The following is a 24,301-nucleotide window of genomic DNA, read 5'->3' as shown; positions in this document are numbered from 1 at the left end:
AACATTTCAGCAAGTGACAGTTTGTGTATAAACCAGAAGTGTAAGATAGTCTCATTACCTCATATGTTCTTTTACCTTTGACCCTATAAAAACAATAAAATCTGACATCTCACACCAAAGTTTGTAACATTTGTCACAGGAGACGTCCTTCACAAATGTTATTTGCAAACGTGGAATAAATTAGGATAATAGCCTAGATAGAAAAGCCAAGGTCACTGATGGGGGACAGGGTGGGTGAGGTAATATTTTTTATTGGACCAACTTCTGAGGCAAAATTTCCAGCTTACCCAGAGCTCTTCTGCTATGTAGCTTGAAAGCTTGTCTCTCTCTCCAACAGAAGTTGGTCCATAATTGATATTACCTCACCCACCCTGTCTTTCTAATATCCTGGGACCAACACAGCCACAACTACACTGCTAACATCATTCATGACCTGAAAAATCAGCTGGCTTCTTAGACCTGTAGGAACTTATAGCCCCAACTCCCAAATACTCTTCTTAAAACATGTAAAAGGACATGTTCCTTGATATTTTTTAAACTGTACTATAGTTAAGATACTTTTGTTTCATATGGCACATATAAGGAACACACACCTTTTTCCGGATGCTATACCCGTCAATTCAATGTCAAAATTCCCAGTGACTTAAACAGTAGAAGCAGTCTCTCCCCTCTCTCTCCTCCAGCTTGATATTTTGGTTTAGCTGATCAAGTTTGGATGTTAAAAAAAAAAATTGAAAAAATCTGGTAATTCTAGTCAAAAGACTGAACAGCTACACAGAACGAGAGAGGGACAAGGTAATACAGAAAATGGAACTGGTTAATAATAATTTCTGCGACTAGACTTTTTTTTCTAATCTCTTTGCCCCCTGTAACCTTACTTTTTCTCCATAGGATTACACAGATATTGACAAAATGTATTTCACTGTGGCATATTTTTGTATGATATTAAACTGTGTCCTCAGTTCATGAACAAAACGTTGTAGGTGTTGGGTTGGACATATTGGCAGGGTAAGGTCAATACATGCTTGTGTTAAAAACATTTCAAAAATGGGCTTAGGATGCTCATCATAATAACTACAGATGCAAAGCTGCACATGGCTCAATTTAACATACAAGTCCTACTTTTCTCACTTTCCATGGCTGCATGGAGAGAAAGAAAATTTGCATTTAAAAGAAAACAAGCAATGAACACATCTGCCTCCTGTATATGACACCACGAAAATTCACACAACTCATTTTAGACAGACTTATTTCTTTCCAGGTTAAAGGGTAACAGGAAAGAAAGACAAACAGGCAAAACCAAATCACTTTATGAAGAAGTCAATCTTTTTTTAAAAAGTAAGATCTTTTAAAAAAAGTCCTTCCATTTCTCATCTTTGAAATTCTTTTCACTAGGGCATTGTCACAAACTGCTCAACACCAGGAAAAAGATCGCTGAAAGTTGCCTTTCACTTTTTTAGGAATCTTCCTTCATTTTAACATCTTGCAATATCCCTGGTTGAAGCTCAAGCCAGAGATGTTAAAAGGCCTGATTCATAACTGTACTGCACATGAATATTCTGCAACATACCAGATATCAGAAATGAACTTTGACAGTGGGTTTTGCATCTTTTACATACGCTTAAGGTGTTCAATTTTTAGACTTCAGTTATGATGCAATGCACCATAACTATCTAGAAATGACAGCTTTTCCATCCAGAAAGAAAAATGTCCAGCAAATTAAAGATATACAAGAGAAGGAGATACTTTCTTAGAGACAGTCAGAAGCACATGGATGCATTTTTGAAAGTGTCATCTCAAAATATAACACATATAAACCCCAGTTTATTGTACTTTTGTCTGGTAGAACATTTACATTGTTTAGGGTTGACTGGGCATTGGGAGCCAGCCTTGTCAAAATAAAGAAGTCAAAAGTAAACCCCTGCCTCGGTAAATTGCAAATTCCCCTTCCCCACTTATAACCATTACAATTCAGTTAGTGTCAAGATGTTTGTAAAACAATTCAAGTCAGAATTCTCTAGTTTAGCTGCCTAAATGATATGAAGGGCCAAATTTTCATAAGAGCTCAGCTCTAATGTAGGAACCTAAATGCTGTTTCCCCTGAGAACAATATGGAGCTGCTGGGGGCTGAGCATTTTTGAAAATCCGTCCCTAAATCTTCGACGTGAGCTGTGGGGACTCTGCACTTCTAAACAGATGTCTCAATTTTTCAGGAGCTCAAGCAGAGATCTGGATCCTAAACCTGCAAAGATTTACTCATATGCTTCTGAAAAATATTCAGGCATGCAAAAGTTAAGCACAAGCAAAAGTCTTTTCAGGAGGCTGCCAAGTTTGAAAATTTTGGCCTAAACCTTTTGGCTACATATTAATGGATGGGCAGATATTATATTTAACTGAAGAATAATGTACAGTATGGCAATTACTACACAGATTGTCCTTTTGCCAAGTATGGACTTTGAAATATACAGATAAGAATGGAAGTTGTTATAACACATCCTATCAAAATGCAGAGTTAAAAGCTAGTAGGCAAGGCAGGATTAATGAAGAGGCCACTTCGGCATGTTCCTAGGGCCCATATTCATGGAGAGACCAAAAATCATAGGCCACAATCCTTCACCGGCTTCTCTTTGCCTTAACGAGGGGACATAGACCACCTTCAGAGCACCCTTTGCCCTGGCACTGGAACCCTAATCCTGGCCCAGTGTTGCGGGGAGGCACAGAGAGGAAGTTGGAAAGCAAGCCCACTGCGCATTCACTCTGCAGCTTGGGGCTAGGCCTGGCTCCCTGCACCTGTCTGGTTTGGCCTAGCTGCCCCTCCAGCATAAAGGTACTGCAACTCTGCATATCAGGTTGCAAGATTACTCACTCAAATCAATGTACGGTGGGTTTGGAAGATACCTTGTTCCAACACTCTGAGAAGTCCGTACCAGCTCTTCCAGTTCTTACCCAATCCTGCAAAACCTTACTGCTGTGGTCTCTTACTGTACTTTAGAAGCAGAGAGGGAGGAACACTAAAACAACGTTCTGTTTCTTTATTAAAGTACCCTTTGCTAATATTACTGTAAGTCAAGGCTTTCAGCTTCTCTATATTGACATGCGCTTGCTTTGCTGAACTGAGAAATCACGTTGCACAGCAGCACAAGTTCTTTTGCACAAGTCTGGCAACACTGCCTCACCCATACTAAGAAAAAGAGGAACGCTTGATTTCAAATAAAATCTGTTGCATTAAAGTAGTGCTAACCTTTGCTCTTGGTTGTATGAACTAAATGCTAACACAGACAGTGAAAACGTGTCAACTAGCTATCCTGAAGCAGTTTTGATTCTGCCTACACTAATAAGAATGTAGATTTTGGCTGAAAAATGCACAAAGCTAAACAGAGAACTAAATTTGAGGTCTTTAATCAGTCCCCACTGGGCACAGTTCTTTTGAGGAAATATGCTTAGAAAGGCTTGAGTGAGAGCTAAGAAAGGACTTCATAATTTGTCCGCTTTTAATAGTAAGGAATGCAAAAGTACATATATACTGCTTCACAAGTATCTCACATTCTTGATTTTTCATACAGTGTTCAATAAGAAGCAATACAAATTCTAAGGCTATGGAAAAATCTGCACACATTATTCAATTATTTCAGAGTAAAGAACAGTTCCTTGAAAACAAAAATTAACTTCTGCTGCATATCTACTTACTTCCATAATTTTATTACTTTAAGACATTTGTTCAATGAGCTTACTTAATCTGAAGAAAAAAATAATGGACCTTTAATGGTCACCAAACTGATTTTTGAACTATATAAAAATCATCCATAACCAATTACTTTTTAAAATCCAAACTTTTTTTTACCTGGTACAGGCTGTCTCTCATTCCATTCACTTGTGATTAAAACTTCTAGGATTTTTATGAGGTGGTCAGCATTATCAGAGCTGTAAAATAGAATGGAAAAAATTTAAAGTTTTACATTAATGCCTTTAGAAAAGTAATGCAAAGATAACAGCATGAGCACAAGTCCTCTACATTAACTTATTAACTATTTTGAATAACAGAGCCACATATCATGGTTACAATACACTAGATAATTAAGATGTCTCACATACCTTCCTAACTGGAATTTGAAAAGCAGAGGGCTGAAAATTTCAGCTAAGGATCTTGCGTTCAAGAGATTTTTGCTGGAGGTTTGACAAAGTCTGAAGAAATGTTTGAGCAAATATTGGAGAGTGAGCCAATACTGGTGAGGTATATTTGGAGACCTGATGAGTTTCTTCAGCAACTGAGCATATTCGTCTGAGCTCTGCACTTCTGCAAGCAAATAGAAAGTCTCTTGATATCAGAGCAGAAACATTCAACAAATAAAATGAAACCATTACATGGTTCCCTGGTAAGTATCAATTTTACAGAAAAAATATTCTGTTCTTCAATAGAACCCAGCCTCTTCTTTCTTCTTTTGCAAAAGTGAAAAACTCAAGTGACAGAAGAAAACAACTGTATAAAAGTAAAATGGAAACAGAACATTCGTTTGGTAAAAACCACAATATGTGCAGTGCGTACTGGTAGAAGTCTGTCTTGTGTTTAGCGTCACACATGATTGGGTAATTCTGAGATGCAGTAGATAAGAATCACAGGTGCTTTTCTAACTTTGAAGGTTACCAGCCACAATGTCCTGCCCATGGACCATGCAACAGTACGAGGCCCACATACCGAAAGTTGTCAACTGTACTGTCCGAAATGACCACTGCCAAAGATGAACCTTATATTAACATATTTATTGCTTTGTATTCCATAACTGCCAATGGACCTCAGAACACTGTGTTCTCGAATACATTTACTTTGTCAGCACTGATAAAAGGTTAACAATTAGCTCTTTCTGCACACAGATAAGTCCTTGATTTTTTTTAACCGGTACATGCACAGTTATTCTTACTTACTAAATGCACCAAGCTGTGTAATATCTTACAATTTTCATTATATTTATATTGTTAGGTAATTTCAGCAGCTTTTATCAAAACCAGCTAATATCTAATAAGTGAGGAAAAGACTTATTTTTGTTTTATGAGCACCACCTGTTGCGGTGTACAAAAACCTTCCACATTTTATGTAGGCTGAGACAGTATCACAGCCCCTTCATGCTGGGTAGTGCCGATCCTAATAAATCTTTTTTTTCCCTCCTGTGAGTGGAAATACTTTCACATTCATACCTTGAGCTCCTGAAATCATTTCACTGTAAACAGATGCTGGAATGACAGAATTTGGCAGGTCCAGGAGATACCTCTTGAGAGCATCTGCTAAGAGCTGCACATCAATTGGCTCAAAATCCATTGAAGAGGCATCTGAAGAAAAAACCCAGACATATGCAATTTAAAAATTTCTGAGGACCTTAAAATTGTCATTTCATACCACACCAGAACAGACAACCTAAATCTGATTTATGAAGAACAATTTGTAAGAAATGTCTGAAGACATCTAAATGAGTCTTTGCTGAAATGTGTTATTTACAAGGTGCAGTGAATTCCCACAGTAGATACCAAAATTGTTCAGCAATACACTGTAAAGTTAAGGGGTCAGAAACTTCAATCATGAAGAGATTCTGACTAATAAATGATCAGATGTAAATTATGCACGGGAGTCAATATGCAGTGCAGGAAAATATTTATGTGGAAATGTTATAAGTAACACAAATTCTATTACTCAAGAAATGGCTTTATAGCATGCTTGAAAATTGTCTCATGTCCCCTCTAGTGGCTAATCTACATAGAGACTAACAGCATACTATAGCTGTCACGTGATAGAATTACTACTATAGCTAAAGTGGTGGTGGTTTGTATATTGGTGATGGAGGTCCTGGGTTCAAACGCTGTAGACAGCCCCTAGTGAAGGTTATTATACTTTCGCTGGGATTATTTCTGAAGTGACCACAGTGTTTAAAAACACCTTGCTTTTTTTATATCCCAACCTTGTAAATTATATAAGGAAGACCCTGGATTCTGCATACTTTTCAAATGTTACTATACAGTTACAAATGATGCTTGTGGTAATATTGTTATAGGGCTGCACCTGGATATTTTTAACAGGTTTATGTTTTACATGTAAATATTTTGTGTAACCACTACTATAGTAAGGAGCAATCCATAGTTAGGGCTGGGTGCAAATGCAGTATTTCTATTGGTAGCTGATTAGCAACTCAGGCCTTGAACCTGGAAACATTTATGTGAATAAACTGAAGCATGTGTAGATATATTTGCAGAATCGGATCCTTGGTTTCTTAAATAGCAGTTAGAATTTGCACATTTGTAATGGCCCATGGCCTGCTAGTGTAATTACAACTTAGGATAAAGTTCAATAGAATATTCTATCACTTATAGGACTGTCTGTTAACATTGGTGTAGTGAATAAAAGAAGTCAAAATAAAAAATATAAAATTTTAGAAGTGTGTATTACAAGCCAGACAGGTTTCCTGTCAGACATGAAGCTCTCACAAAAGTTCCAGAATGCTCCCAAAACCAGAAAGTTTCAAAGGGCCCAATAATTTGGGGTGGGAAATAGGGGAAGGAAGGGAAATAATTCTTTAAAAACCCAGTCTATCAGTGCAAGAACTCAAACTCCATTAGTCACTGTGGCTTTTATTCTCTATGCTGGATCAAGTCCGGGTTCCGTTGGTTCAGTGTCTGTAAGAAACATCCCAAATGACTGGAACGAGAGCTATAGTGAGAGCTGGACCTATTTGATATATAGCAAGCTATTTGTTGCTGCTGTTGTTGTGACCTTTCTATTTTTGATCACCTTTACTGGCTTGCTCAATAGGATTGAGCGCGCTGCTCAATAGGAACGAAGGACAGTCAGTTCCTCAAAGGCTAAAGCCTTATTTTCCTGTTTTCCAACCTAATTAAATTTTGAACAAGAATACAGGTAAACCCCAGTTTTACAATGGTCTCAGGATACAGGTGGATTGTGCATAAAACTACATTTCAGATGTGAGATTCTATATTGATTTTGAATAAATTAAGAGAGATTCAGGTATTTGTGGTTTGGAAAGTCAGTGCTGAAAACAAAAATATTAAGAATAAAGCTTCCGTTGCTAACCCACAATTCCATACCTTTCTCTACCATCATTCAAGATCATGATGCCGGCTAGATTTAAAACATAGTGAACTCAAAAATAATTTCCTCCTCAATGTTAATCTTTAATTACTTTTAATTACTAAAATTGAAAGAATAGAGAAATTACTTCTCTTTTTAGAGTTTCCATATTTTGTGCCTTTGACAACACGGTGTGTAATCAGTTTCAATTCCTAGCCTCATGCAGTGGTATGATGCCCTGGTACCCTCACGCAATTCTCTGAAAGGGGAAGTCCATACACATACTCTCCTTCACAGCTTGCAGAAGCTTGGGTAATGCTACCACCACAACAGAAGAGCTCTGCTTTTCCACAGTTTGACTGACTGTTGCTCTGGAACTATTTCTCATTTAGATGGTTAGGTTTTATTAAATTTTTAAGAATCTGCTAAAGGAGACTGGAGGCAGGGGTGCTGGGACAATTAATATAGTGGGGTGCTGAGAGCCATTGAACCAAACTGTAAACCATGTATATAATGGAAACCACTTCAAGCCAGGAGGTGCTGCTAGACCCCTAGTTCCAGCACCTATGACTTGAGGCAAGAGGACAAGTAGCCGGGGGGTATCTCCCCACCCCACTAGGCCTACTGCAGGGGCCAGATGAGTGTCCGAAACCCTAGGACTCTGGCACAGGGGAGGAAAAGAGAGAGATAGGAATTGGGGAAGCATGTTGTACACGGGGGGGGGGGGAGGAATTCTACTGCCCTGATACCTAGATCCCTGCACAAAGTAGCATCATCAGCTAGGTTCTCTTCCTTCACTCTCAGAACCAAAAGAACCAGAACCAGATGGAATATGCAGCAGAGCCAGGAGTCTCCCCTCCAACCCCCTACACTGGGCCAAAGGAAGCAGAGGGCTGAATGTATTAATGTATGCACAAAATTATGTGCAGCTGTACATGCATAAATAAAATGTATCCCACAGCATTATTGGGACAGCGCATCTTTATCTTGCTTCTGAATGAGACTCCTTTCCACTTCCAGAGCCCTCCTCAAACAATTAAGTTACTAATAAACATTAAACTAATTATTCTTGGACAAAATACCAGTATAATGGGGACTTGGAGAAAAATATCTATTCCATGAAAGTGGAAAGGTTAATATTATGGCAAATGCAATGGAATAAAACTATATCAACTAAACATCAAATTATATAGTTTGAATAGGGGGCATAGAAAAAAATGTTAAAATCTTAATACAAAACCTATTTGGTACTTTAAGAAGAACAGTTGTACCTACCACACTCAAGAATTTGTCTTAATTCTGCAATACTGCTTGACCCTTGTGTTCTGTACAAAGTTGAACATTCCAGACCTTAAAAACACAATAGATTGAATACATGAACTTAATATTCTTTGTGGCTTTATATAGGAAACAACATATTTCTATTGTCCTCAAATAACCATTTACAGTATAAGTTAGTATAATTCTTACACACCATGACAAAATACTGTATGCTATTGCTTTTATAGGGCAACAACATACCCCACAGGAAAATATACCATGCCTTACATGCATGCCTGCAAACTGCTGGGCCAGCAGAAGCTGCCAGCCAAGAAACAGCAGAAATCCAGTCAACCCTCATTCCCCGCTCCCACACTCAACCAAATTGCCAAGCACTGGCTTTAGGAGGCCAACACCAGCAGAAGGAGAAGTGTGTACTTGCCAAGGTAAAGATTTGCCTGCAGTGGAGCGAAGTGAAGTTCAGTAGGAAACACCCCAGCCCTTCCCTGCCACTCTATGCACCTTTCCAGCTAAGGAACAGCTGGCCTTAGACCCTCTAGGAACTACTGCTCCCTTGTCCATGTCCTATTGCCCCATCTCTCCAAAGTGCCTTCATAAGGCAAGAAGAGATGGGATACAGGGAGGAGACAGAGAAAATGAAGTGGAGGTGTCCCACCAAAAGAGAGAAGAAGCTCAGGGCCTGCCACCCCAGAAATACAACTTGAGCAGAGACAGCAAACATGGTCTGCCTCAAGAGGAAACGAACAGTTGAAAAGCTACTTGAGAATAAATAATTCCTTAGATTGTGACAGTGTATGGTACCCAAAGCCGAAGGAGCTATTTTTCCTTTTGGGGGGATACTTTACTGTTCATATCCTAAAGCCAATCACTATCTGGTTTTCTGCATATTTATTTTATTGACTTCAGACATAGAGAGCACACACAGTATGTAAGCTGTCAGTGCTGGTGGTGTTGCTGCACACATGTTAAACAGTTGCCCTGTATTAGCCCCATTTCAGTGGTGGAGTTAGTGATCCCTGTGTATACTCTGTAAAGTGCAGACATCCTTCCAAATAAAAGGCACCATAATAAATGTAAGATTTTTTGCTCCATATTTTACATTAAAGAGCATGCCCAGGGATACAGGCCACATATGATTTAATAACATCCAGTGTGGTCTCCTAGAAACAGTAGCTGACTATGCTGGTTGCCATTAAACTCTGGCTCTCAGTACTGGCATCAGCAGCCCCTGATCCATCCATTAAACTTGTGTATCTTCCCAGTCCTCGAAGTGTTGACACTGATAGTAACCAGACCACAAATCCTGTCTTGCCCTCCAACTCCCAACTACATGACCATTAGGAGAGCAGGGAACAGTGGGCATCTCCTGGCCACATAAGGTTGATGAAGGTGACATCAGCAGAGAAGCTGGGGAAAGAGACAAGGGGGTCAGGAGGCAAGAGATGGACAGAGAATGGGTTATTTAAACAGGAGAGGGAAGAGAAACAAAAGACTGAGAAGGCCAGTAGGGGTAAGGGGAATGGTATGGGGAGGAGGGGACCAGGACAGAGGGGGACAGCTGGGAGTGTGGGAAGGGAGAAAAGCCAAAGGGCATACAACAAATATGGGCTGATTGAACAGACAGTAGCAATAAAGGACAGCCTCTTTGGAGGGCAAAAAATACCTCCCAAAACTTAGCATTCTGAGATATTTCCCCTTGCTATCTCATGGCAATGCGTTTCTGTGATTACAAATATCAACTGGGTGCAAGAGTATTACATTATTCAAAACCGCAAATTAAAATCTCTCTTTTTGCTCTGTAGCAGGTTACCAGGTGTCAGGTGGTATAAGCTATGTTATTACCTCTATAACCCAAATAACCTCTGTTGAGCACATACCAACAAGATAAGGCTCTGACTAAATTTGCTTGAATACCAATTGAGCAATGGGATACATTACAAACCCTCGGTAGGGAAATGTACAAACTCTGGGCCTGATCCTGCAGTCCCCATTCACAAACATAACTAAAACACTGGCAGACTGTTCATTATCCTACCTTTCTTTTCAATAGCCTCCACTATCTTGACAAGAATTGGTGGAGCGACGTCAGGAGGCAAAAATTGCTCTGTAAGATCTGGAAGTGTAAAAGCTGTTAAAAAAGCAGTTAAGCTACAGTTAGATGCAATTTCAGTTTATGAATGTCATGAGATATAATGCAACTGGTTAATTTTTAAACACTGAACAAATTCATTTTATCAGCTGTGAAAGTCCATGTAGACATTTTGCTGGTCTGTTCTGCATGCAAAGTAGAATACTACGCAATTACTTATTGGTTATTTTAGAAAAAACAACTCTCACATGTTAAATATCACTACTATATTTAAACTAAAGACAAACATCCAGTACATAATTAGCAAAATCCTAGTAACTATTCCCCTCATTTGTTTATCTTATTTTTTTTTCTTTTTTAATCAAGCAAAGCTGTCCACTTCATGACATTTTGTTCCTCCAAGTATTCTATCCCTTCACCTTTTGTATTTACACAAATCCATTCTCCAGGACTGAATAGTGATGATAAACAATAACAATAACGAAAATGCATTTTTATGGCACCTTCATTCAGAGAATACCCAAAATGCTTTATAAATCATTAATACATTTTCACTACTCCTGTGAGGAAGGTAAGTAAGATAAAGTAAAAAGTGTAGAATCCACACAGAAGCCATATAAAATTCTTAGGGGTGGATAAAAAAAGAACAGTTTTTTGGACCTGAAATATTTTCCCCTATGGTGAACCAGATGAGGGAGCTATATACATATCTCCTTGGAACTGCTAATCTACTGAATGAAACACACTTCTATTGGTATGAACTCTCTGCAGGAACAACCAACATGTCATATTAATGAGAAAGCTTAACAACAGTTGCAGTTTGTTTTAATTTTTATAGGGTCACAATATTGACAATATATGCCCGATGGTGCAAAGAGAGCCTCCTGTTTTGTACAATGATCAATAAAGAAAGAATAAAAATAAGATATTCTAAAATGAATCTTTTGCAAACTGAAACAAAGCTGCATACTGATTTTATCCAAAGCCAGTTCTTTACTGAAAGAACAAACTAACACAAGAACGTTCTCGCTCTGATAAATGCATTATTTTTGCCAAAAAGAGTAATTTCAAAATTTAAAAGCAGTCGTGTTTGATTTTTGGAAAGCTAGGATGTTTACAGAAAGATATTCTTACTAAACAGCCACCAGCAACATCTGGCATGATTGACAGATTATGATGGATAAAGATGAATTCATCACTGGATTGGAAATTGATGGTTGCCTAGGGACCAGTGATCATGACCTGATTACATTCAGTATGGGCAAACAGAGGACAGTCCCAAGCAGTAATATACATACCCTATGCTTTAAAAGGGCTAATTTCACAATGCTGAAAAATATTATGAACAAAATTTAATGGGAAGAAAAATTTAGAAGGAAAAATACGAATGAAAATTGAGAATTCTTTCAGAAGAGTTTATTAGATGGCTAAAAAGCCATGATTCCACAATCTACAAAAAGGACTATTTGGAATAAAAGCCCATCCTGGTTCAGTGGTGAAGTGAAGACAGAAATTAGAAATAAATGAGTACTATATAACAAATGGAAAAAAGGGAAAACAGATACCAATTGATAGAATTTAGATGTTATGAAGTGTAGAAAACTGATAAGAGAAGCACACATTAAATGGATTAAGAACTGGCTGACAGAGCTCAAAAAATAGAAGGGGTGGTGGACCAATTTGTATAGTGGGGGTGCTGAGAGTCACTGAACCAAACTAAACCCTGTATACAATGGAAGCCACTTCAAGCCACAGGGTGCTGCAGCACCCCCCGCACCCCTAGTTCTAGCACCTATGAAAAGTCGTTGTCAATGGGAAATCATTATCAAACGGGGGTGTTTCTAGTGGAGTTCCACAGGGAACAGCACCAGGCCTGATACTATTCAACACTTTCATCAGTGAGCTCGAAGTAAATATAAAATCACTGTTGATAAAAATTTGCACCTGAGACAATAGACTGGCAGAGGGGTAAATAATAACAAGGGTAAAGTAGCCAAACAAAGTGATCTGGTTCACTTGATAAGCTGGGCCCATTCAAGCAAAATGCATTTTAATGTAGCCAAATGCAAAGTTTTATCCCTAGCAACAAAGAATGCAGATCATATTTAGAGAATGGGAGACTGGATCCTTGAAAGCAGTGACTCAGAAAAATATTTAGGGCTCATAGTGGACAAGCAACTGAACATGAGCTCCCCTCGTGATGCTGTGGCATAAAGGGTCAACACATTCTTTGGTTATATAAACAGGGGAGTAGTGAGTAGAAGGGAGGTGTATACAGCATTGGTTAGACCAATACTGGAATACTGCATACAGTTCTAGTCTCCACCGTTTAAAAAGGATGTTGAAAAATTGGAAAGAGTGAAAAAAAGAGCCCCCAAAATTATTTGAAGGCTGGGGAAAATGACTTACAGTGAGACTTGAAGAGCTTCCTCTGTTTAGTTTATCAAAAAAGAAGTCTCAGAGGTGGCTTGATTGCAGTGTGTAAATACCTCCACGGGGAGAAAATACCACGTACTAAAAAGGCATATGAAGAACCAAATTAGAAACTAGATACAACTTTTATCAGTGAGGGTAGTTAATCACTGGAACAAACTACCAAAGGAAGTGGTGGATTCTCCATTTCTTGACATCTTCAAATCAAGGCTGTACGTCTTTTGAGAAGATATGATTTAGCCAGACAACTAACTGGGCTCAGTGCAGGGGTAAGTGGGTGAAATATCATGGTCTGTATATAGCAGAGATCAGAGTATATGATCTAATGGTCACTTCTGGCCTTAGAATGTATGTATCTGCTATAATAAATGTACATTTATTCAAAGAATATGACAGTGTCAAATCAAAGGCTCTGCCAAGAAAATCCTCAAATTACAAGATACCAATTGCAAGATATAATCTAACACTACTACTACTACTACTACTAAGTCTCATTCTGATGTTTGGAAAGTCAAAGGCATAAAATCCCTCCCAATATCAAGGTGAGAATATGTTTTAAAAATAGAGAGATTAATTTTTTTCCATGATGAAAATAACTTTTTGCTCCGTTAGGCAGTTATTGCATTAATTTCTACTCTCCCACTTCCCTTCTGCCAAGTCATGAAATGCCATGAGCTCTGAGCAGAGATGCTCACCTCTTTCTTCTAACTGAAGACAAGATGCAGAGCTATGACACAAAATTGAAAGGAAGGGGAGAGGACAAAGAGGATGGTAAGGTTAAATGACATCCAGGATGAAAGGCTTGGGGAGAGAGCTGGACAGGGAGGGCCCAGTTACAGATCTTAATCCACTATATACTCTTTGGTTCATACAACAGAAGGAACTAGAGAGCTACACACTGTGTCAAATTAAGCGAGCGGTGCCTAGGGACTATGATAATAGGCACATTACAAATGCCTACTTAGAAAAATTAAGTTGTCTTTAGGAAAAGGAATACCTTTCAACTAATTTCTAACTTGATATTTATTTCTGAAAGTTAAAGGTGTAGTCCAGGCAGACCAAAAATGAAAACCTGTGCATCTGGTGTCCCCTGAAGGCTTTATGTCATGGGAGGAAGCCACTGGGAAGGATACAGAAGATTCTCAGAAAACATGTTTTCTTTTCAAAAGGGCAAAGATGGAGGGACACTAACAGCCTTCAACTTACTCCAAAATGGAAAGCTTCTCCATACCCTATCTCACTTCCTTTGCTTTTGATTTACATTGTAAGCAGGTGACTTATGGCAACATATGTAAGCATCCATGAAGTGAGAGCAAAATGCAAACAGAGTCCTCGGTCATGTCATTCTTCTGGAAACAGAAGCAGACGTTAGGTCTAGTACTCATTTTCAGAAATACCCTGAAATACTAAAGACTCTCTATAATGATATAAAACCCTGTCTAAGACATAAAACCATTCTCTTCCAAAACAAAACAAACAATCAATCACCCCTCTCCCCAGTCTTTTGACCTTGAAATCTGTAAAGTTGGTCACCTAAATCCATCTTTGGGCACTTAAAGTAGCCTCATTTTTCCCCACAGATCCTAGCTATCGGTGGTGTTCTCAATCAATGGGAGGTGCTGGTGCTTAGCACCTCTGAAAATCAGGCCATGGATTTTCCAGTGCACATGTAAAAGTGCTGATGACGGCCTTTCAACACACATGCAGTATCTGAAGCACATGCCTAATTTACAAGCTATTTAACCTTTGCACAAATCCTCTTTTAGTATATTAGTATTGGATTATAAAGATTTCAATGAAAAGGAAACACTCTCTGGAGTATATATTTACATATATAATATATACATTTAGAGCAAACTTTAATCTTTTTTAAAATTAACGCCCCTCTCCCCGTACTTTTTCCTCAAAAGAAAATGTGTGTTTTAAAGGGGAAATACCATAATATAATAAAATAGAGAGAGCTTGGAGGATTTTGGTTTTATTTTTTCCCACTGCTACAGATAACTATTACATCACGGAAATTGATAATTTTGCAAGTACTTAGAATACTTTTGAAACCACTAATACTGTTTCATACTGTGTAAGTGATAAAATATTTTTGAATTCATGACTATTTGGGCTACAAATCCCCATTTCAGTAATGATACACAATAGAAATAAGGAGTTTATAACAAAAGGCTATAAATATAAAGGAAGTTTTTTAAAACGTAAAGTTGTCTTTTAATATACTGATAAAAGGACAATGCAACTGAACAACAGATACACAAGTCATCAAAATTGACAAAATATAAAAGTTTAAGAGATACCATTTAAAAAAAATACAATTTATTTTTTAAACAATTCTACAGTTTTCTATTCTTTGCTCCTACTTATGCTATTCAATGTATTTCCTTCATAAAATTCCCATAGCATTATATTGTCACTGGTAATTTAGTCTTTTCACTTTGGCATAAGACAGAAAATTATAGTCATTTCAAGATGAAAGACCTTAGAAAACATATGTCTGCCAGAATAGAGACTTTACACCACTCTCAGAACTAAATGCCAGTTCATAACATTTACACAGAAGAAAGCCAGATTTATTCACAGTGCCCTTCACATTTAAAATACTGAAAGGAAATGGCAGCATTTGAATTGGAAAAAATATGACCAACTCTGGAAAAAGTCTCTGTTTCAACTTCTGAAGCCGTAAAACAAAGTTATCATTAAAGAATGTCCTGAACACGGATTAGATGTTCTAGAGCAAAACACAGCACACATAAGGAGATTTACTGTGGCAGGGAAAAACCCTTTTAAGCATGCCATTTTCAGTGAAAGCACAAAGAATCATGCAACCTTCATTTAGTACCTGATTTTAAAATTATATTTTGTTTTGAAGCATGCTGTAGCACAGCACAGAGGTTTGGAGAACCAAATCCACTCTTAAGAATCTGAGCAACTTTGTAGATTCCTTTGCTACAATCCAATATCAGTTTTTCACTTAAAGTAATCATTTTGCTTTTCACAAAACAAATTCCGTAACTTGTTTTAAAAATCCCACTGTATCCAAAATATCAAGACTCTCACAAGTTGTTACTACTACTACTGCCTTCTTTGCCAGCCATTAAGTCTCAGGAGTAGTATGTATCTCAGATAGTAGTAAGCCTTCTGATGACACATCATAAATGCTGAATTTTCCACTAGATCTATTTTTACCTTGCCACAGTGATAACCAATCAGATGAAATAGAAGTCAGGATTCCCTCCAATCTGAGAGCTCCTCTCTCTCTCACTAATACAGGCAGGCCTGAACAGCTCTAAGGCAACAGCAATGGGTGGGAGACGATAGCATACCTTACGTTTAAGCGCTGCCAACATAGCTACAAAGTGCAAGATGAAACCAGCACACAGCTGCACCTTTTGGAGGAGTTCTCAGTAAAAAGAGATATTTTAGAGTTAGTACCTGGCAAAGCCAAATGGAAATTTAAAGGTGGAATATTGGATTCACAAGTCTCTGAGCCAAATCTTTCATTATTGCTGGAAGAAGCATGAAAGTGGATAGAAAAAAATAAGGCCTGCCCTTTAATATGTAGTAAGATACACTATGGAAAAAAGGTTCATTTAGAAGTCTTTTACAGAAGAGACCATAAACAAACAACTGAATTTGGGTCTGAACCAAAATGATTCCACGCAATTTTTGAGATTTTTAGACATGGATATGTGCAATTGTGAACACTTAAACTGCACATGTAAATATCAGAGCGGTGCATGCAAGTCTGGTATATGAAAGTGTATAGGTCCTATTATCTGCATAGCAGGTTATGTGTGCAAAGATACAGTTGAGTGGACAAAATGGGTATCATTCTCCTTATGTCCATCACACACACAAGCTTTGAAAATCTCACACTTCACGTTTGAGTAAGAAAAAGTTTGCCTCGTTAGCAGGAGATCCTGATGAACACTAAACTTAAATATATAACAGTAAAGTAATGCTTTCAACATGAGTAGCTAGGAAAATGATTGGGAAACAGTGGATATCATCAGGAGCCACTCAATGCATTATTTTCAAACAATATCCTCAAATTAAATTGATGCCCTCAGAATAATTTATGATATTAGAAGAACCTCCAGATAATTTAGCACCCATACTAAGTATTGAAAATTGATGGGAAATAAATTCTCTTTCTTAGCTGCTTCACATGTATTTAAATCCAGAAAATAAGCAGATATGTACAATACCTGGTAGGGGGGAAAAATGAAAAAAAAAAAGTTTCGTTTTACCATCCATATTCCCAAAGGAGCCTCTAAATTTAAATTTAGAATTCGTAATGACTAAGTGCAAATGCTTGTGCAGTAAAAGTTAAATGAAGGTACAAATTAGAGATGAGGCACACCTGACTGTCAAAGGCAGCAAAATAGACTACTTGACAGTTTACAAAACAAACACCACCACCCAACCACAGACTAAAAAAACAAATAAACTAACCCACCACCACATTACTTTGATTGCGTGGACTTGTTTATCTCCATATGTGTACACAAATCCGGACTCCAAAATACAGAGAAGGTGGGATTCAGAAAGGTAGAAGCACTATACTCCCTCTACTGATACAAAGATCTATTGACACATCTTCAAGATATGTCATCCCTATCTGTAGTCCATATGTTGGTATATATGCACACCGTGTGCCGGAGTCTATAAATTTTTACTAAGCAGTGCCCAGTGGTGTGCACATGCACAACAGATCTCATTGTGCTCTGAATCAACCTTATAAAGCGCAGTGCGGACAGACACCTCTCCAGTTCCTAATCTTACCGTGAATATGGTCATACTCCACAGTAGAGGGGACAGAAGTTGGGTAGTGCAATACATATAGGGACCATACATTTAGAAGACCCTCCAGTTACAGATAAGTACATTCAAAGAAAAAAATGAAGCATGGTCCCTTATGTGCATTCAACATGTGGGAGCTGAGTAAGCAGTAGTCAAACACGAGGCAGGTGCAAGGAGGCAGATAGTACAGCTATCCATATTACTGCTGTGTCCATAGCTGTACCTGTGGTAGAAGTCTGGATCAACGAGTAATGTCTCGTAAACGTGTGTGTGGAGTTCCAGGTCACCGCCCTATATATATAATCTAGTGAAGGCATGCCTCAGAGGCTGCTTGAGCTCTGGTGGAATGGGCTCTCTTGGTAACAAAAAATGAGGCAGCTTGAAATCCACTTTGAGAGTCTTTGCACAGATAGAGCTTGACCATTTGATTGCTACATTATGATAACAAGTTTGCGTGTTTTTCTAATTGCTTTTGTTCTCTGTTGATAAAAGGCCAGTGCCCAACAGATGTCTAGAAAATCAGAGGCAAGCAATTTTGGAAAAAACACCAGTGAGTGAACGGTTTAATTCGTGTGAAATGATGGATCTGCCATGAGTGCTCCCAACTTGCTCACGATCCTAGCTGATGTGATGGCAACTAGCAAGGCAACTTTTATGGAGAGATGGGCTAATGGTTCAAAAGGAGGTTTGGTGAGAACTGAAAGTACCAGGCTGATGTCCCACTGAGGTGCTGGCTTCGCCATTGGTGGAAAACTTCTAAGAAGTCCCATCAGGAATCTAGTCACTGTGGGGTTAGTAAGGATCGTATGGTCACCAATTGGGGGAAACTGTTGCAAGATGGACCTGCAGGGAACTGACGAGAGGCACGATGTCTTGGGGTTAAGTAAGTATTCTAGAACAATAGGGATCCTAGTGGATTCTGGAGATAGCTGGCATTCTTGTGACCAAGAGGAGAAGCACTTCCATGTGCCCAAACAGCATCTCCTGGTTGAATCCCTCCTGCTTTGGTTGAGAATGGATTGAACAGCCACTGAACATGAGGGCTCTACATCTGATTCTTATCCAGTCCTTGAGTTGTAGCTGTCTTTGGTTGGCATGCCTCATTGTACCATTGTGTTGTGCCAGAAGATCCAGAAATAGTCAGATTTTGATGGTCAGATGGGTTCATATCCTCAGGAGTTCTGAGATTCAGAACTATGTCAGTCCGTTGGGCATGAGGATGACCCAAGCCCTGTCATGGCAGATTTTCTGCAAGACTTGTAGCATTAGTGAGATTGGAGGGAAGGCATACCTGAGGTGGTCCGTCCAGGGTAGAAGCAAGGTATTGTCCTTTGAGCCATGGCCCAGAGCTTCCCTGGAGCAGTATTGGGATAGTTTCTTGTTTCCTTTTGAGGCAAAGAGATCCCAAGATGGTGTTTCCCACTGGTTGAAGATTTGGTTCAGAACAGAATCATAAATCTCCCATTCGTGCTCGGTGGACAAATATCTGCTGAGACTGTCTGCTAGGGAATTCTGCACTCCTGGTGATTAAACTGCTAAGAGGGTTATGTGGTTTCTGATCCGCCAATTCCAGAAGTTGACTACTTCTACTCACAGGGAAAGGGTTCTCCTCATATGATGATGATAACAGTATTTCCATACCACTACTAAAAAGTTAGATTTTTTAGATCAGTAGGTCTAGATAACTTTCATCCAAGTGTTTTAAAAGAACTGGCTAAGGAGCTTCCTGGACCACTCATGTTGATTTTCAATAAGCCTTGGAGCACTGGGGAATTTTGAGAAGACATGAAGAAAGCTAATGTGGCAATTTTAAAAATGTTTAAATGGGATGACCTACGTAACTAGAGTCCTTTCAGCCTGACATTGATCCCAGGGAAGATAATGGAGCAGCCAATACAGGATTTGATTAATAAAGAACTAAAAGGAGGGTAATCAACATGGGTTTATGGAAACTAGATTCTGTCTAGATTCTGTCAAATGAACTTTCTTTTTTTGATGAGATTACATGTTTGGTTGATACAGGTAATAGTGTTGATGTATTATAGACTTCTCTATGGCATTTGACTTAGTTATCACATCACATTTTGATTAAAACTAGAATGATATAAAATTAACATGGCACACATTACATGGATTAAAAACTGTCTAACTGATACATCTCAAAATGCATCTGTAAATGGGTAATCATCAACGAGTGGGTCTGTTTCCAGTGGGGTCCTACAGGGATCGGTTCTTGGCCGTATACTATTTAACATTTTTATCAATGACATGAAAGAAAACATAAAATCATCAGTGATAACGTTTGTAGATGTTACAAAAATTGGGAGAATGGTAAATAATGAAAAAAGGTCATTGATTCAGAGTGATCTGGATCGCTCGGTAAACTGGGTGCAAGAAAACAAGATGCATTTTAATATGGATAAATGAAAATGTATACGACTAGGATCAAGGACTGTAGGCCATACTCACAGGTTGGGGGACTCTCTCCTGGGAAGCAGTGACTCTCAGAGATTCGGGGGTTGTGGTGGATAATCAGCTGAACACAAGTTCCTACTGTGACGCTATGGCCAAAACAGCTAATGCAATCCTAGGATTGTGTATAAGTAGGAAGGTTATTTTACCTCTGTATTTTGCACTGGTGAGACTACTGCTGGAACACTGTATCCAGTTCTGGTGCCCACAATTCAAGGATGCTGATAAACTGGAGATGGTTCAGAGAAGAGCAATGAGAATGACTAAAGGATTAGAAAACATGCCTTATAGTGATAGACTCAGGAGCTCGATCTATTTAGCTTAACAAAGAGAAGGTTAAGGGGTGACTTAATAACTGACTGTAAGTATCTATGTGGGGAACAAATATTTAATAATGGGCTCTTCAATCTAGCAGAGAAAGGTATAATATGATCCAATAGCTGGAAGTTGAAGCGAGACTAATACAGACTGGAAATAAGGGGTAAATGTTTAACTGAGAGAATAATTAATCATTGGAACAATTTACCAAGGGTTGTGGTAGATTCTCCATCACTGACAATTTTTAAATCAAGAATGGTTTTCTAAAAGTTATGTTCTAGTAATTATTTTAGGGAAGTTCTTTGCCCTTTGTTATATGTGAGGTCAGACTACATGATCATAAGGGTCCCTTCTGGCCTTGTAACCTATGACCACAACTTCGTTTTGGGATTAGTAATGATAAAGAGTTTAATGGTATTAGCCAAAGGGGCAAGCAAGCCAGGTTCTGTTAACCAAGGCTTTAACTGGATTATGTATATAAAGAAGGAAGTTGTGCGTAGAGAAAGAGAGAGATGTTAAGTAACAATGCACAGTCTGTCATTAATTAGTCAAGTACTGTAACAGAGTAGAAAGTCAAGCTGCTGGGAGGGAAGAAGCAGGCTCTTTCTTAAGGCCCTCATTATCCAAGGAGGCTGGGTTGGCTATATGAAGAATGAAAGTGCCACTCAGCATGGGAGAGAGATCTGTTCCGGGCTCTGGAGACTATTAGGACAGAGCTATCCAACACCTCATTAAGAAGATATTTTAAAAGCCAACATGGTTCCTGGAAAAAAGAGGGGGCTCAAACATCTCTAATCTTGACATGTGTGATTACAGGTGGCTTAATAGGCCTGTTTACTAAATTTGGCTTTTTATTTTTATCTGATGTTGTCAACCTGGCAGACGGTGCAGATTCAGGTCACCAGGAAAGCCTTGGGAGTAAGGGAGAAATGCAGAATGTCGCTGAGCTAGATACAGAAGCAATTTGGCCTACCTGGGCTAAAAGCCTTTTAGACGAATGACCCCTTTTTGTCTGAACAGAGAGAGATTTGCAAGTCAAGATTTATTGAGCTGTGAACGATTCCAAAGTCCCGAACAATTCTGACAGGAAAAGGAGTAGAAGAAAGAACCACTGCCATTCACCTGGTGTGAAGCAAAGTCCAACTGGGAAACTTGGGAGCACTGGATTTATGCCTAGAGACCCTTCAGAAATTTCTTCACAATATGCTGCATATCAAAGATTTTCTTCCAAGTTGTCCCGCTACTGCAACCATAACAGTAGGCTGTGATTATGATATGGAGGATGGGAATGACAACTCCATTTATATGTTCCTTTTGGAGACAGCTGAATGGCCCAGCAGTACCTTTCCTACAACATCTCTCTCAATGATGCCAATGACCTCTCATGGATACAGAGCACTCTGTTAAGTGCCCTTTTGTTTTTCAAGAAAAAAGTAAAACAAAGAACCTCTTTTGGTCCTACACCAATGCATAGAATAATGGTAAGAATGCTTTCAAGGAAAAAATAATGCTCTTTCCTAAGAGGGACTGTGAAGTCAAGGGGAGGGGCACCCCTAATAACTTGAACTTCAACCTACCCATAATATTGCTCAGAATGCTTACTGAACATCTGTAGAATCCCGTAAATGAGGTAGGTACTTATGACAAAAATGTTCAAGGGAAGCTGCAAAAATATTTTTGTATAGTTGTTGAGAGAAAACACACATACCTTTAAAATGCACACAATATTTCATAGAATAAACCAGGGGGGTTGACTAGATGACCTCCTGAGGTCCCTTCCAACCCTGAGATTCTATGAATAGGAATACAGCTGATTTTCAAGTGGGCAAATAAAAATACAATCCAGTTGGACCATCCATCTGATCAACAAATATATAAAGGACATAGTGAAAGCTGAATGTATCCTCTTTTTTACCCTGCCTACTCATTATAAAGGGAAATAAGTGTACTACAAGTCTAACAGTCGCTTCTAGAAATTAATGCTAAAAGTGAGCTGAGTCAAATACTTTGCCTGGATATTTTCAGGACATACCAGTATAGCTATACAAGCAAATGTCAAGCTTCGTGTGATGGGGTGGAGGGAATGGGGTGAGACGAGGAGAAAAAAGCAGAAAACAATTCCTGCCCCAGTCAGCATGTACAACACTGAACAAGACTTGGGGCAATTTTTTTTGGGGGGTGCGGGGGAGGAGGAAGCAGGAGGTGATTGCAGAAGTCAGGGGAGCGTGCATGTGGGAAAATTAGCTTGCTATAAATACTAATGTAGTAGTCACTCCTAGATGATAGACAGGCTTCAGAACTAGACAGAACAATGCTCTGATCTGATATGGCAAGTCATATGTTACTATATATTGACCTTCTGTCCCCCTCCCCCACAAAAGAGCATGCTAGAGCTCCAGCATTAATAATGGAAAAATCCCTCCACAACAAACTTTAGAAAAAAAGCATCTGACTGGAAAAGCTTGGTGTGAATGTCCAAACAAAATAAATCTTAGTGACACCGTGCCATTGGCTTAAAGCCAACAGGTGATATTCTGGGATACTATTTTTCTTCATTAAGAAGTAATACTTAACTGCTGCAAGTTAGGTCCTGCCCCTATTAATTTAATGTTTCATAAAGCCTTGTTTCTATCTTCTGTTGAAAAGGAAGTGATATTGTCTATGGTGGGGAGGAATCGTGTACATAATGTTCTATCAGATTAGGCCTCAGTAACTTTATGAATTATGAGCCGTCATCCACTTTTTTCATCTGCTATAGAATATACTTCTTAGAAATAGGAGCTATAAATAATCCAACAGATGTTTTTTGTTGGCTTCTATTGGAGCACAGATAATTTTAAAAAAGCAGCAGCCTGAAGTTAAGAGCCTGTTGTAAAGATTGTATTCTGCTTCCCCCTATGAGTCAGTTTTTGCAGTACCCCTTAAAGGTCTAAGTGCATTTACGTAAACAGTGTTGTAGCCATGTAGATCTCTTTCGCCAACAGAAGTCGGTCAAGTAAAAAGTACTACCTCATCCACCTTGTCTCTCTAATTGCATTTAGTTATTGAAATCATTGCATTAGATTACTAATCAGCACTTTCTACAGAAATATATGCACATGAAAAGAAACAAGAAGTCGCACTCTGGAGAAAAAAACAAACATCTGGAAGGCGAACAAGAAAGATACCAGATCTATACAAAATATATTCCATCACAAAGCTACATGCCTTGTTTGTATGAATTTTATTCTATGTTGTAAAAAGCATAAATATGAGTGGAGGAGGTAGAAAGAAAAGAAGCAGTTGTCAAGTATGAGCCAACACATATTTCTATCTAGATTTGTATACCATGCCCCTCACCCTACCTGAGTGACTCTACAGGAGCATAGTATATACCAAGGCTTCCCCAAGTCAATCATTTATTTAAATGACTCATCGGGAAAACTGCTCTCTAAGCTGAAGCAGCCTACATGATCACCAGGGTGAAAATTTAGGACATATTTAGTGGAGGAATATTTGCTGACCACTCCGCGCCTTTGGTTTTGTTGTTTTATTTTTTACACAGAAGCTGCACTCTTCATTTCCTGTTTTCATGTGCATGTTCTGAGGCACACTCTCCCCTTCTCTTTCTTGTTCAGGATGGCAGCTCCAGAATTACAGCAGAGCTGTGCTCCTAAGTATGAATCCTATCCAACTTCCTTCACAGCATGCACTGTGGTTAAGAACTTTACTGCAGCAGAGTGGCTATGACTTAATGTTCCAGCTTGTGGCAATAGTTTTATAGCTAAAAGCGGGGGTGGGAGAGAAGGTGCTCCACTGAATATTAGAGTGTACCCTGGATAGGCTGT

The 24,301-nt window shown here is 38.7% G+C and overlaps 1 protein-coding gene across 3 annotated transcripts in view; it reads right to left on the bottom strand.

Moving 5' to 3' along the window:
- The window catches only part of PIK3R1 (phosphoinositide-3-kinase regulatory subunit 1), a 78,519-nt gene that overhangs the window by 19,728 nt on the left and 34,490 nt on the right, over positions 1-24,301 (bottom strand). Inside the window, exons 3-7 of one of the 3 annotated variants that reach the window (XM_073344109.1) lie at positions 10,386-10,478; positions 8,345-8,419; positions 5,191-5,322; positions 4,093-4,294; positions 3,842-3,921 (exon numbers count right to left, since the gene is read on the bottom strand). The exons of 1 other annotated variant lie outside the window; for it this stretch is intronic. In XM_073344109.1, the coding sequence (XP_073200210.1) occupies positions 3,842-3,921; positions 4,093-4,294; positions 5,191-5,322; positions 8,345-8,419; positions 10,386-10,478 (582 nt within the window). The remainder of the gene's footprint in view (positions 1-3,841; positions 3,922-4,092; positions 4,295-5,190; positions 5,323-8,344; positions 8,420-10,385; positions 10,479-24,301) is intronic. One more of the 3 variants, XM_073344110.1, reaches the window with a different exon arrangement.

Source organism: Lepidochelys kempii, chromosome 5 (genome assembly GCF_965140285.1).
Source record: "Lepidochelys kempii isolate rLepKem1 chromosome 5, rLepKem1.hap1, whole genome shotgun sequence".
NCBI lineage: Eukaryota > Metazoa > Chordata > Testudines > Cheloniidae > Lepidochelys > Lepidochelys kempii.
Note: the sequence above shows the minus strand (reverse complement) of the source record. Positions and strands in the feature narration are given on the sequence as shown.